This window comes from Borostomias antarcticus (genome assembly GCF_949987555.1).
Source record: "Borostomias antarcticus genome assembly, chromosome: 17".
In the NCBI taxonomy this organism is placed as follows: Eukaryota; Metazoa; Chordata; class Actinopteri; order Stomiiformes; family Stomiidae; genus Borostomias; species Borostomias antarcticus.
Genome location: NC_140250.1, coordinates 94,113 through 109,112, shown reverse-complemented (window position 1 = coordinate 109,112; position 15,000 = coordinate 94,113). Strand labels below are relative to the sequence as shown.

General features: G+C 47.6%; 4 protein-coding genes across 4 annotated transcripts in view; 1 reads left to right on the top strand and 3 right to left on the bottom strand.

Annotated features, from left to right (window-relative positions):
• The window catches only part of LOC311319899 (protein c-ets-2-B-like), a gene marked incomplete at both ends in the record, with an annotated part of 2,340 nt that extends 716 nt beyond the window's left edge, over positions 1-1,624 (bottom strand). The window contains 6 exons of the mRNA XM_084451529.1: positions 1-121; positions 222-416; positions 612-686; positions 791-994; positions 1,281-1,400; positions 1,606-1,624. The exon at positions 1-121 is cut by the window's left edge and continues 101 nt beyond it. Coding sequence (XP_084307655.1) covers positions 1-121; positions 222-416; positions 612-686; positions 791-994; positions 1,281-1,400; positions 1,606-1,624 — 734 coding nt within the window. The remainder of the gene's footprint in view (positions 122-221; positions 417-611; positions 687-790; positions 995-1,280; positions 1,401-1,605) is intronic.
• Positions 1,625-2,883: 1,259 nt separating this feature from the next.
• Positions 2,884-4,717, bottom strand: LOC311319898 (uncharacterized protein; the record flags this gene model as incomplete). The annotated part of the gene is made up of 3 exons (XM_084451528.1): positions 2,884-3,512; positions 3,698-4,045; positions 4,144-4,717. 3 exons carry the CDS (start codon positions 4,715-4,717, stop codon positions 2,884-2,886), a joined length of 1,551 nt encoding a protein of 516 aa, XP_084307654.1.
• Positions 4,718-11,759: 7,042 nt separating this feature from the next.
• sst5 (somatostatin 5) lies at positions 11,760-12,542 on the top strand (the record flags this gene model as incomplete). The annotated part of the gene is made up of 2 exons (XM_084451527.1): positions 11,760-11,897; positions 12,357-12,542. 2 exons carry the CDS (start codon positions 11,760-11,762, stop codon positions 12,540-12,542), a joined length of 324 nt encoding a protein of 107 aa, XP_084307653.1.
• A 580-nt stretch (positions 12,543-13,122) lies between these two features.
• Positions 13,123-15,000, bottom strand: part of trip6 (thyroid hormone receptor interactor 6) — a 10,389-nt gene continuing 8,511 nt past the window's right edge. The window contains 1 exon segment of the mRNA XM_084451526.1: positions 13,123-15,000. This exon segment is cut by the window's right edge and continues 481 nt beyond it. The gene's annotated coding sequence lies outside the window, so the exon portion shown is untranslated.

Genomic DNA, 15,000 nt, shown 5'->3' with positions numbered 1-15,000 from the left:
AAGGGGTCCTCTGTTATGGACTCCTCCACCCCCTGGTCTAAATCCTGGATTGGACCGGTCCAGGACAGGGAGCCTGTGATGTCAGTCTCGTAATGAAAGGGCTCCACCTCTGAATCGCAATCTGAAATCACACAAAAACAGATTTGAGACGAGGAAATTTGAGTTGTAGTCCTTTTTGTTTTGAACCCCCAGCACTAAAGCAGGAAACCACGTCGTCCTACTCGTCCCGCCGATCTCTCGGAGCAGAGAGGGCTGGTGTCTGTGAGACGCCTCCGGTCTGAGGACGTAGCAGTCCTGGTGTCTCCCCGTCACCGTGTCCAGGGTCAGCAGGTGGGACGCCTCGGAGGGACTGTGGGGAAGCTGGCGGTGTTGGTGGTCCTGTTTGTCGGGGCGCTGAACACGCTCAGAGCAGCTGTCTGAGGAGAACATCAACATGGAGGCAGTCACCGACCGGTACCGGTCCAGACGACCCATGTGAGGACATCCAGAACAAAGACATAGGCTGTATTAGGTCATGCAGGTAGGCTACTGTACTGTGCTGTACTGTACTGTGCTGTGTACACGTATGTTGGTTCTATTCTACCAGAGGGTCTGAGAGCAGATGTTCTCACCCTTGTTCGTCTGTGACTGACAGCTGGAGGGCAGTGAGCAGAGGCCTAGCGGAGAACCTCGATCACACTCACACTCTGAAACAGGACAAATATGGCCGACACAAAGAAACACGCACACGACCGGGGAATGTTATTAACCCACTCAGCTCTGGTATCCTGGCCGGGGCTTGAAGGTTTACCTCTCCTCATGGTCTCCAGGTGCTCCCAGAGGATCTCCCCCGCCGTGCAGTCGGAGGTCAGGTCCAGGAAGGCCTCTCTGTCCATGGTGCAGAGCTCGCTCCCCGGCATGGCTCTCAGATCCGGGCCCAGGTACTGGAGGCCGAACTCAGCCTGGCACCAGTCCAGCCAGCGGTTCACCTCCCACTCGGACCACAGGTTGGGGTCTGAACCAATGAGGTGAACAGGAATCTTAATTACATGATTCACATACTTCTCCTTAAGTCTTTTCCATTTCCCCTCACCTCCACAATAGTGATCATGTTTGTAGGCTAAACAGGTTTACAGAACTGGGTGAAACTCAACCAGAGCCAAATGTCTTATGACCGTCTATGACAGACTAGTTGAAACCTTATGTACAGCAAACATTCATGAAGCTGCCCGAGCAGCACTGTCCCCGATACTGATACTCTTCATGTCCAAAGGAATAAATAAATGGTGAGTAAGTAGCACCGTGAGGGAAGTGCATGCTGCTCCTCTCCAGGGCGAAGCCTGCGAACGTGGCCCTCACCGCCTGGCTCAGAACCTCCTTGCTGGTGGGGGTGAGAGGGGGCACCTCCAGGGGGTCCATCTCTGGGTCGACGGAGGTGATATACAACAAAGAGAGTGACTGGATCAGATCATCCACCGGAGAGATGAATGATACTAAGACAGATGAACGGCAGATTGAAGGAAGGACCGACAGGGAGGCTGACAAAAAATACTTCTATGGAATAAAGTGACAAAGAAACAAAGTAGAAAGAGTAGATAGAAAAGATGGAGGAATATCTGTGATTACCGTAAGCGCTCCAGTCCATCCTGAGGTCTTGGGGACGAGGGATCGGGTGAAGGATTGACCCCCTCGCTGGGAGGAGAGGGGCTTTAAATATGACTGGTGTGTTGGGAGGGCGGGGACAGGTGATGACGGATACATGTCAGTCTCCGGGACCAGGGGTTGAGTGGCCAGGGCGGGGGCAGGGGGGCGGGGCCAGAGAGCCATGTGAATCTCACAACAATAGAAGTAAATCTTGGGCTTGACCTAGCAATAAACCATGGAGTTTCAACTTGAAACCAAACTGGTTAAACTGACTCAAATGATATCGATGACGACTGCATTATGTTCCTCAGCATAATTACAATAAACAATATGTAGGATTTTTGCTGTTTATTTTGCGCAAACTCTCTCTTTAATGGCAGCTCTAGGGGCTAATTCAGTGGTGTGATCTGGTCCAGACCGAGGCTCGTCATCCACGGGGTCCGGTAAGAGCGTGGCTGGCCAGGGGGTTCATCCTAACCCATACATAGAACAGACATGGGGATGAAGTCAACTAGTGTGGCGTGAATAAGACTTTAAAACAGAACCAACAGTCTAAGCGTGCGTGTGTTTGAGTGTGTGATCCCCTAAAGCCTACATACGAACAATAGTAAGAATTAACACAAACATGCGCAGTCAGAACGCACACGCACGCCAACGCGCACACATGCGCAGTCAGAACGCACACGCACGCCAACGCGCACACATGCGCAGTCAGAACGCACACGCACGCCAACGCGCACACATGCGCAGTCAGAACGCACACGCACGCCAACGCGCACACATGCGCAGTCAGAACGCACACGCACGCCAACGCGCTGTGCGTTTCTCCGGGAGCGAGCCGATGGGGCGGGGTCACAGGGATATTCCTTGCGTAAGACGCTCGCTGAGGACAAGCTGTGGCGAGATGTGAACTAAGCTTGACATGTTTTCACACGGCAGAGACAAACATCAGTGTACAAGTATGGTTTAATATCTGCATTAAAAACAGAAGGCAAAAGGTTCACAGAGCAACGCATTCTAGAATTCCACTTCCGTTTCGACGGCGACCTACAATAAAATAAAATCTCTACAAAATGTAACGGAAATCTTGGTTTCAGCCTACGTGACCATTCTGGCATTGCAGTTCCCTGTAAGGAGGCCTATTAGAAACGCTGCTATGGCCTCATGAAACGATGGCACACAGGTACAGTAGGTTGATTCAAGAGGCATCTGTAACACAAGCTAGTCTTGTGAGTTCTGGTTGTGGGTTCGAGTCCCCGATCACTGTCCGTTCCCGCCGTGAGAGCGCTGGTGGAACTTCAGCCCCCCGCAGTTCCGGAACCTTTTCCCGCACTGGCTGCAGACGTAGGGCTTCTCCCCGGTGTGGATGCGGAAGTGTCTGGTGAGCGCCCCCGAGTGGCGGAAGGGCATAGCGCAGACGGAGCAGGAGTAGGGCCGCTCCCCTGTGTGGATGCGCAGGTGGGTCTTCAGGTTTTCCATGCGGTTGAAGTCGCGGCTGCACACGGTGCAGTGGAAGGGGCTGCGGCCCGGCGGGTACAGCTGGAGCTTGCGTGAGCGCCCCCCGGTGGAGGCGGTGGGGGTGGCGCCGGGCGGCGGCTTGGAACGCTGCTGGTGCAGGCGCTGCTGACACTGGCTGAAGTGGCGGCGCAGCTCGCTGGGCAGCTGGAAGGCCTGGCCGCAGATCTTACACACGTGCACGCTGGGAGGGGGCGGCAGGGGGGGCGGGGCGGTCCTGACCTGTACCCCGTAGACCTGGGGCGGGGCCGGGGGGGCGGGGGCGGGGTCGCCCGGCTGGTAGAGGCTGGAGAACTGGGGGGTGAAGGCCGGATGCCCACCAGCTAGGGGGACCCTCAGCTCCGGAGCGTCGGGCCGAGGGACTGGAGGGTGAGCTGAGGGCAGAATGAGAGACATGTCAGCCTGTAATATCGGTCACATGCATGCATAGATGAAGAGCAAGTTTCCTTCAGTCAGTCCCTGTACTAGTATCTAATAGCCAGTAGTTGATACCTAGTGACATCTTGTGGATGATTCTGTCATTGACTGTTTCCAACTTTTCTCTATCTCAGCTACTTACACAAAGCATGGCTGGTACCAGGAACCAGCGAGTCGGAGTTCTCCATGTCCAACATGTCCGGGCGCCACTCCTCAAGCATTTGGGACTGAACCAGAGACAGGCTATCAGAGGAAAAGTTGACTTCTCTGTCCGGGTCAAAACTGCAGCTTGGACCCAAGCCAGAACCATTACGCTCCTCACTCTTTTCCTCCTTGATCCGAACCTGCTTCACCTCAGAGACCTGGACCCTGGCCTGAAGAGTGGACGGGTCACCGTTATCCACAAACACCGGGTCTGGACCCGAATTGTCAGTGGTTCCAGGAATTGTCTCATCTTCTATAGACAAACCAGAGGGCTCTTCCTTGGCATCTGTACATGGGAGAAAATTATAAAATACATTGAGATATTGGAATGTATTTAACATTAGGACATGTGATTAAGAGCTAATAAACAGTAAATAAACATACCTTGGACTGTGTCATTTTGAGAACTTGACTCTCTGCTTGAGGTAGGGTGAAGGTCTTGAGAACATACTCGACCATCCACACAGATTTCGCTGAAATACTCCTGTCCGTCGCCCCCCTCTGTATCCACAAGTAGATTCCCGATGGTCTCGTCCACTGTAACTTTAAGGGAGGACTTCGGCTCATCATTGTCATGTTGTGTCTTTAGTACGTGGCTGTTGATATGTGTGGGGTGGCTCTGTGGTGGGAGAGACGTCTTGCTGGCTGTCACGTGCAGACTCCCGTCTCCCGCCTCGTCCACAGAGCCGCGCAGCTCGAGCCGCTCCTCGGCGGTTTGCAGTCTGAGTCTGAGGGACGTGTTCTCGCGCAGGGTCTCGTGCATCTGCTCGCGCACGTCCCCGAGCGCCTGGCCCACGAGCTTGCTCACCTCGAGCACCGCGATCTCCAACGCTACCTCAAACGCGCCGTGTATCGTGGCAGCGAGCTCATCTTGGAAAGAGAGGGACACTTCACCCTTTTCACAAGATTTGAATGTTTCCTTTCGGGTTCCTGAGCTGGTGTTCACTTGAGGCTTCATGATGAGAGGTGAATGGCTAGCTACCACGCGTTTTTCGTTTGGAAATAAAGGCTAATCTCGACAAACGTTTCTCCTTGCAATTGTAACTAATGCAACGGGAGAAATGTGGACATAACAATCTTGTTGTAGTGTAACAGGAGGCTAGTAGCCACTTCGCGCCGTCTGAGGAATTGAAGCGGACCGGTACTCACTTCGTTGAACACCCGCTTCTGTCTGTAACGTTATACAATTCACTTACACCCATAATGAATCCAGTATATATACCCATTAACAAATAGGCTCTATTTTGTTATAAACGGACTATATGAAGCCCTTTAGCTTCCAGGGCTAGCTTCCCAGTAATGCCACTGTTCTATTTCCGTTTCCTTGTTTACAATGGGGCGGGACTTAGCGGCATCCCTGGTAACACCCGTACAAATACACCCTGACCCCATTCCCGTTTCATATTAGCAGAAAAGTATTGAAGCCCATTTCCACCACTAAAAATAATTCATAAAAAAAGATCTAATAATAAAAAAGATCTCATAATAATGAGAAAGCGCCCCCACCAGTCTCCCTCTTTCTCTATCCCTCACTGGGGTCTATTTCTGGGGTCATGTTCCCCAGATTAGTGTGGTCCTTCCTAATGGGGCGGTGACATTTTGATTTCAATGTTTTGATTCTCCACTTGCTGTTCAACGAGCAATTTTCAAAGGAGATGTCTCCAGGTTTTCAGAGGCGTAGATCTCCAAAGTCTGGTATCACAAGACTATCTGGAATGTGTCTGGAATTGAATTAGTGATCGGAAACAAAACTTGAATAGAACAAGTCCTTTTAAGAGAACATCTTGTTCTTAAGGTTTAGAGTCTGTATAATGCTATGTTGCTACCAAGTTACTCAGTTCTGCATGTTATGTTTGTAGGGGGCACATCTCAGACACCACAAAGCAGTGCCACACCATGGTAAGACAACAAACTTTTTTTAATAAATGAGAATCCACAAGAGTATCTTAACTTATACCTGAAAGCATATTATGGGATAACATGCTATCCCCCCTCTGTATCTCTCTAAATATGAACCATGTTAACTGTTTATCATCCTGCTTGACCCTCTCCCTTTCTCCTTTTCTCTCCTGCTCTTGCTGTCCCTCCCCTCACTTTCCCCTCTTTCTCTCTCTCTCTCTCTCTGTGTCTCCACAGTGAGTAGACTATCCCAAGTGCACAGACACCCAGACCACACCCTGCACTGACTGGAGGAAACTGCATGTTAATGTCCTTCACCTAGAATTCAATACATGGTCTTAATATCAATATATTTTATGTCTATGTTACTCCTCCTTGCAGTCATACTCAGAGTGAAAGAGAAACTTCAAGGCAGTTTGAAGAAAAGGTTCAGATTCATGTTTGAGGGCACTACAGAAGAACCGACTCTCTTGAGCAGCATCTACACAGAGCTCTACATCAGTGATGGGGAGAGTGGAGAGGTTAATACAGAACATGAGATCATGCAGATTCAATCTCTCCAAGAATCATCAGTTACTTCTATCAACTGTAATGACATCTTTAGACCACAGACCTGGGCAGATCAGACCTATCAGAACTCTGATGATGAAGGGCATCGCTGGCATTGGAAAAACAGTCTCAGTGCAAAAGTTCACCCTAGACTGGGCAGAAGGGAAAACCAATCAGGATATAGATTTCATCTTTGTGCTGCCTTTCAGAGAACTGAATTTGATCCAAGATGATCAGTACAGTCTGCATGACCTACTATGTTACTTTCACCCTATATATCACTGTGATATAGAAAACAACATTTCACTCCTCATGAAATTTATTATTATCTTGTATCACATCACATTGAAAATTCCTCTGTTTCTACAGACCGAGTAGTGATAGACACATCTTTGACTTTTTCTGTATAGACTATATCATTATGTTCTCACTCTTGTCTACATGTTACTCAACATTTTGCCATGCACTTGTTTATCCTATTTAGGCTGAAAAGATGTTTCCTGACAGAGACCAGATGTGGGGAGTAGGCCTCAGCTCTCAGCTCAAACTCCCACCTGAGAAAGCTAGACCTGATTCACAACGACCTGCAGGATTCAGGAGTGAAGCTGCTCTCTGATGGACTAAAGAGTCCCAACTGTAGACTGGAGATACTGGGGTCAGTTATTAGAAACATAATCCACCAGTGAGAGAAAAATCTAATATTTTTAATAATTCCAGAAGTAAATTAATGTGTTTGTGTTAAGTAATTGTTGACTTGCATTTGTTTGTCAGATAATATATTATTTAATTGCTCATACTGTAAACATACATTGGACATGCTTCATACTACTAAAACATATGCAGTTTCATTTTCACCACCAGAGGACAGTAGAGTTCTAATTATCTTGCCCTCTCTGTGCAGGCTGTCATTCTGTAGTCACTGAGGAAGGCTGTGCTGCTCTGGCTTCAGCGCTCAGGTCAAAACCCTCCCACGTGAGAGAGCTGGACCTGAGCTTCAATCACCCAGGAGACTCAGGAGTGCAACTGCTCTCTGATCCACTCTGCAGACTGGAGAAACTCAAGTTAGTATCAATCGCTAATACATTTCTCGGCATTTGCCAATGACAAATGCTGAGAAAATATTTGTTATTAAATGATTGCATAGCTTAATGTTTACAAGGGGCTGGTCAGTCTGGTTACTGGTGCTGTAGCTCAGATTCCTCATGTTGGTCTGAGAATGGTTACATTTTGCAAATGCTTTTATCCAAGCAACTTACAAAATGTTATTTGTCTTGAGTAAGTGAACTGACTGTAGCCTTTGTCCCAGTCATCGTAAATAAAGCCTTCGATAAGAACACGTGACATTAGCAGTCACAGTGCTACAACACTGGGAAAGATGCTATTTGCAATTATATTGAGTACTTTGTCAGTGATCTCTCTTCCTTCCCTTCCTTCCTCTTCCTTTCTTTGGAGAAAGGTGTCTGCTAAATAACTAATGTAATGTAATTGTTATCACATTACAGTCATTTAGCAGATTTTTTTTTCATCCAAAGCGACTTACAATAAGTGCATTCAACATTGGTAGTCCAGTGTACTACTACTCATCAGAACTCATAAGTGCATCTCTTTCTAAACAAGCATCTAAGAGCCTAACTTAGTTCTGAAGTAGAAGTGGGGGAACAGCTAAATACAAATGCAATAAATGCAATGAGCAAGGATGAGGGTGGTACTTCTTGAAATTATTATCACATACATTTGTTTGAGTGGTCTGTAACTCGGTGTCCTCCGACTTATAATTATGCGTAACCAACTCCCTAAAATGACCACTTAGCTATGCTAAGTGCTACGCCAATGCTATTGGATGTTGCTGCTTCAGCGAAAGAGTGAGTTGAACTAATCCAAGTTGGTGACATGACATCCCAACACACATCCAGGTTCTGATGTACCCTCTCTGCTCTCATCTGTAGATGCCTGTGATCTCACACTGGACCGAAACGCAGCACACAGACTGCTCTCTCTGTCTGAGGACAACAGGAGTGTGAAGAGAGCTGGAGAGAAGCAGCCGTATCCTGACCACCCAGAGAGGTTTGATCGAGTGGAGCAGGTGCTGTGTAGAGAGGGTCTGACTGGATGCCATTACTGGGAGGTGGAATTGAAGGGTGATATGGTTGGGATAATAGGAGTGACATATAACAGCATCAGGCGGAAGTCATACAGTACTGCCTACAGCCTTGGATACAATGACAAATCCTGGTGTCTGTTCTGCTTTGATAATATGTCCTCTGTCAGGCACCATACTGAACACACTTATATACCTGGCTGGGTACTTCAGTCCAGAGTAGGAGTTTATCTGGACTGGCCGGCCGGTTTACTCTCCTTCTACAGCGTCTCCTCTGACACAATGACCCACCTGCACACATTCCACACCACATTCACCGAGCATGACTACAGATATGAAGGTTGTCCTAGATCAGTGTTGACATTCTTGCTGTTCCATTGAGAACATCAGACCAGAGAATCTTGTTTCTCATGGTCTGAGAGTCCTTTAGGTGCCTTTTGACAAACTCAAGCAGGCTGTCATGAGCCTTTTACTGAAGAGAGGCTTCTGTCTGGCCACTCTGCCGTAAAGGCCTGGTTGGTGGAGTGCTGCAGAGATGGTTGTCCTTCTAGAAGGTTCTCCCATCTCCACAGAGGAACGTTGGAGCTCTATCAGAGTGACCATCAGGTTCTTGGACCCCCTGACCAAGGCCCTTCTCCCCCAGGAAGCCAGCTCTAGGAAGGGCCATGGTGTTTCCAAACCTCTTCCATTTAAGCTTGTTTTTGGCTCTCACGTGCACTGTCAACTGTGGGCTGTTACTACTTTACATACAGTAGAGTAGACAGGTGTGTGCCTTTCCAAACCATGTCCAATCAAGTGCATTTACCACAGGTGGACTCCAATCAAATAATCACTCATCTAATCACTGCCAAAGGTGCCTCAACAAAGTACTAAGGGTCTGAATACTCATGTGATATGTCAGTTTTTTATTTTTAAATTTGGAAAAAAATCAAAAATAAACTTTCCCTGTGTCATTATGGAGTATTGTGTGTAGATTGATTAGGAAACAAATTATTAAAAATAATACATTAACCACAGTTGCATGTTGGTTCTGAAAATGCTGGAAATGACCTGGAAACAATATTTAAAAAAACATGCCCAAAAATGTGTAATACTCTGTAATCCGGACAGGCGGCACGGAGGTGGTCCTGATCACTTCCTGAGGACCACGTGCTACTGCATTATGGGACGCCTGCGGCTGTGACATCCCGTCTCCGTTGAAAATGTTAATATGAGAGCCAGAGGTGGCATGAAATTAGAAATCAGACAACGCACACCTCGCCATGGGGTGACCAGAGACAACGACAGCAGGAAAGGTCAGAGCTGTCTCCGTAGGCCTAACGCTGTGAGCGCTGATGCCATCTAATATCACAATGACTAATTGCTCACCCACTTTAATATATGACATTCTTTGATAATTATAGGCCTAAATTACTTTGAAGTTACCATATTCTTTTGTTGTAGGCCTAATACATTCAGAGGAATGCTCACATTTACATCTACAAAACTAATTTAGAAATACAGTAGCTGATTTAAACCGTAATAAAGATGACTATAAAGATCAACCACTGTGGCCCCTAACTACCTCACTGTACCTATACCTCACTACCTCACTGTACCACTATCTCACTCTACCTCACTACCTCACTGTACCACTATCTCACTACCTCACTACCTCACTGTACCACTATCTCACTACCTCACTACCTCACTGTACCACTATCTCACTACCTCACTACCTCACTGTACCACTATCTCACTACCTCACTACCTCACTGTACCACTATCTCACTCTACCTCACTGTAACACTATCTCACTCTACCTCACTGTACCACTATCTCACTCTACCTCACTAACTCACTGTACCACTATCTCACTCTACCTCAATGCACCTATACCTCACTACCTCACTGTACCACTATCTCACTCTACCTAACTACCTCACTGTACCACTATCTCACTCTACCTCACTACCTCACTGTACCACTATCTCACTCTACCTCACTACCTCACTGTACCACTATCTCACTCTACCTAACTACCTCACTGTACCACTATCTCACTCTACCTCACTGCACCACTACCTAACTACCTCACTCTACCTCACTACCTCACTGTACCTATAACTCATTGTACCACTACGTCACTACCTCACTGTACCTCTACCTCACTGTACCTCTACCTCACTCTACCTCACTACCTCACTGTACCTCTACCTCACTGTACCACTACGTCACTACCTAACTACCTCACTGTACCACTATCTCACTCTACCTCCTCACTGTACCTCTACCTCACTGCCTCACTGTACCTCTACCTCACTCAACCTAACTACCTCCCTGTACCTCTGCCTCACTCTACCGCACTACCTCACTGTACTGTACCTCTACTTCACTCTCTCCTCTTGGCATGACAATGGAGATGCCCAATGAGTATAGTCTAGCCCTCACTCTACTTACACAACCACTACAGTAAACGGAAGCTGTCTCACATTAATCGTTAACGTCTTAATCGTTCACATCTTTGCCCTTTTAGGGCGGCAGATGCCGGTTGGTTTCCGAGCACAAACGGGGGTAGAGAGACCAGGAACACAGTGGGGGGTCGGTGAGCTGGCAGACAGTGCAATTAACATTTGAGTCACCTCGTGTCATTAACAGCTCATTGTAGCCCAGATCTCATGCTGTGCTTGAATCACACGCAAACTGAGGCTGATCACAACTGACTGCACCATCGGCCCTGATGGGAGCTAGCCATCAGTCCTCTATCAACACCTCTGACCCACACACACACACACACACACACACACACACACACTAGCACACACACACACACACACACACACACACACACACACTCACACACCAGCACACATAAACACACCATGCACACAAACACACACAAACACATCATACACACACACACACTTGTATTTGTTTGGACCTGAAATGCCACATTTAGGGCTAATATGTTTGATGTCAATCAGGCACTGGGACACTTTGTGTCCACCTGTCAGTATGAACTCAGGACTTCAGGACCGACATCAGTGCATGATGGGCAGCAGGACATTGTCTTGTTCTTGTGACCGTGCCAGGACTCATGACCTTATCCAGCTCCTCTCCGTTGACACCTCCTACTTCCCCCCCTCCTGCTCCTGCCCCTGCGCACATCATCATCAGCCAATCACATCGCTGTGTTGGACTTAGAGCTGAGGATGTTTGAGGATGAAGAAACCCTATATATTAGAGTCTCCAGTGTTATATATCATTTGAACAGCAGTCAGTATAGTATATTCACGTGTGGATTTTACGAGCTGTCTCTGTTTCCAAGTTGAGACACCTGCCCCCCTCCCCTTTTTTTATACGCGGAAGAGCCACCATCGTTGTTGAACAGTCATATTTTATAGACAGTGTTGGTATAAATCGGTATTTTTGCGCCGAGCTGATAGCAGAGGCCAGAGCAGGTTTGCAGGCAGAGATGCTGTGGTCCAGACTGCCGGTTCTGGTTCTGCTGGTGGCGCTGTCCTCGTCGGCGCTGCTGATGGCGGACAGCGCCGCTCCGCACAGAGACGCACCGACGGACCCGCTAAGGCCCGGCAGAACCCAGGGCAACGAGGTGAGTGACGGGTCGCCGGTCTGGATGGGATTTGATGTGGGTGGTTCTGTTCATTCTGTGAGTATTTGACCGTGTAGAAGAAGCGATGAGTTATAAGAAGACTAAACATTAAGTCTACTTCAGCCTACCTATGAAATACAACCACGGTTCAGTTGATTTGAACGTGTTTGTTCCAGGAGATTGTTCACAACTTGAAGTAACGTGGACTACTCTTTGAACAGAGGTTGAATCATGCTACTCTTTGAACAGAGGTTGAATCATGCTACTCTTTGAACAGAGGTTGAATCATGCTACTCTTTGAACAGAGGTTGAATCATGCTACTCTCTGAACAGAGAAGTTGAATCACGCTACTCTGAACAGAGAAGTTGAATCATGCTGTATGGATGTGGTCCTAAAAAATACAATATGGTTTTGTTGTTCGTTAAATCGTTCTGAGAATTCTGCCTCTCTTCTTCTAGGACCTCTCGCTCTTACTGAAGTTCATGGCCCAGCTGGGGTCAGTGGGGGAGAACGAGGTGCTAGCTGACGGCGCGGATGAGTCTGGGGTCCGGGAGGAGGTGGCGAGGCGTCAGCTGGCCTTGTCCCAGCGAGAGCGCAAGGCGGGCTGCCGGAACTTCTTCTGGAAGTCGTTCACCTCATGTTAACAGATCGTTAGAAGACCCTCAGTATTCCTTGTATGTCACACAACACAACATAAAATATGATAATTATTTTGCACTATTCATTCAAAATGCCTCAGAACGTTATAAGATCTTTTCCCTCGTCTTTGGGGGCTCTTAACTTCAGTTTTGGTTTGAGACAGTCATGTGGTCTTGCACCGTAGAAGACTTAAAGGCTTGTCAGCCAGGGGCTGGATTTTGGGAGAGGAAGTATGGACGCGACTTTGGGATCTCAAAGACAACGGCGGTTGGCTCCGGTGCAAAAGCCGACTTCATTGAACCTTGAGGGAAAAGAGCAGTCAAACTCGTTTTAATATTGAGGTTGCTGAATAAAAATGTGTTTTCTGTTGTTTCTCGGGATAGATGCTATTGGTTTCATTTCTTTTCAAAATCAAAACAAACTTGGCATAATTGTGTGAACATCAAACATTTTTTGGGGCAGGGTGTGCAAAGTGAAAAAGGTACACAAAGCTACTGTGTAGTTTGCTGGAAAAAAACCAGATGGTTTATTGTTTTGACTCGCTATGTAGTTACTACAATCTTGGAACAAATGCAGGTGCACCCAACATGCACACACGCACATGGCCATTCATTCATAAATGCACACAAAGACCTGAATCCACCCAACACACAGATAGGTCTGCAGTACCAAAGGGTTTGAACTGCCAATCAATCCGGTTAACAACATAACTTTGTTTTTTTCAGCCATGGGTGCCACACATTTGAATAATGGTGCCACCAAACTGCACCTTAAAGAAATTGGGAAATGGTTCACAAAAGAAAGCTTTAACTCATAATAAGAAACATTGCGTTGGCAATTAAATCATCATGTGCTTCGTTTGCAATATGACACTTTTGAACAGGCCTATATAGCGTTCCTACTGAAAACCTACTTGATGACCATGCTCAATACCACAGATCAACACAACATGAACAACATGAGGAAAATAAATAAACAACTGACAAAATGCAAGTCCCAGGGTTCCGCACAGAAGAACTCAACTTCATTTCAGTTAAATTGTGCTGACTGACCACAGCTCGAGAGTACGGTCAGGTAATGTAACAAAACAAGACCCAAAACAAAACAACAATAAAAGGAAAAAGGAAATATTTGGAGTCAAGATGTCTGACTAAAGATCCTCTGTCTGGAAAACACATTCTGGTTAGAGAGGCTGACGGGTAATGAGCTTCAGAATAAGGATGAGCAGAAAGCAAACTTCTTACTAAGGTCTCCACAAGAAATAACACACAAAAGGACGTTTTCCTCAATCAGCCACCGTGTCGGGTGAGCCCCCTGGAGCAGGGTGGGTGTGGAGCAGGGTGGGTGTGGAGCAGGGTGGGTGAGCCCCCTGGAGCAGGGTGGGTGTGGAGCAGGGTGGGTGTGGAGCAGGGTGGGTGAGCCCCCTGGAGCAGGGTGGGTGAGCCCCCTGGAGCAGGGTGGGTGTGGAGCAGGGTGGGTGAGCCCCCTGGAGCAGGGTGGGTGTGGAGCAGGGTGGGTGAGCCCCCTGGAGCAGGGTGGGTGAGCCCCCTGGAGCAGGGTGGGTGAGCCCCCTGGAGCAGGGTGGGTGAGCCCCCTGGAGCAGGGGGGGTGAGCCCCCTGGAGCAGGGGGGGTGAGCCCCCTGGAGCAGGGGGGGTGAGGGTGGGTGAGCCCCCTGGAGCAGGTGGGCGGGCCCTTCATCAGGGGGGGCGGGCCCTTCATTGCACCTTCATCTTCAACGTAACAGTCAAGTATCACATCAGCAACAAAATTAGTTTTCAAATCAAAACATTTTTTCTAAATGAAACGTGAGGAAAAATCAATCGTAAGCGCATTGAGTGGTGTGCCTTGCAAATGAAAGTTGAAATAAAGTTGAAAGAAAGGACAATATTATGGATTTAGCTGGTATGACGATAGCAATAATATACCCTGAAATGCAGTACCAATTCCTGTTTGTTATCCCCCAAAAAACAGATTCTATGGAACCATATTAATAGTATTCTGTCCTTTGAAAATGAAAATGTGGACTTGTTTTAACATCCTGTACTACAGAACACATTTTTCTTCCAAAGTATTTTAACTAACAATCTTCTGTCTACTCTTTCGTCCTACAAATGTCTTATTCACACACAACTCGTCCCATCTGAACCTCCCTGCTCTCCCCTCAATCACACCTGTCCCTCTCAGCATCCTGAAGCTCATAGATCCCACTGATCTGGTACAATGTGCTTTGTGATGTGAGGCCGTTCAGTCCGGCTGACTTGTAGAGATTCACAAGAAACCATTGAGAATGTGCAGGGGGTTAGTGCAGCCCCTGCTGCCTGCAGATCAGGGGACTTATTCAGTACTTATTCAGTACTTATTCAGTACTTACTCAGTACTTACTCAGTACTTATTCAGTACTTATTCAGTACTTACTCAGTACTTATACAGAACTCAGAAGGGACTGGAGCTTAGAGAAGGGA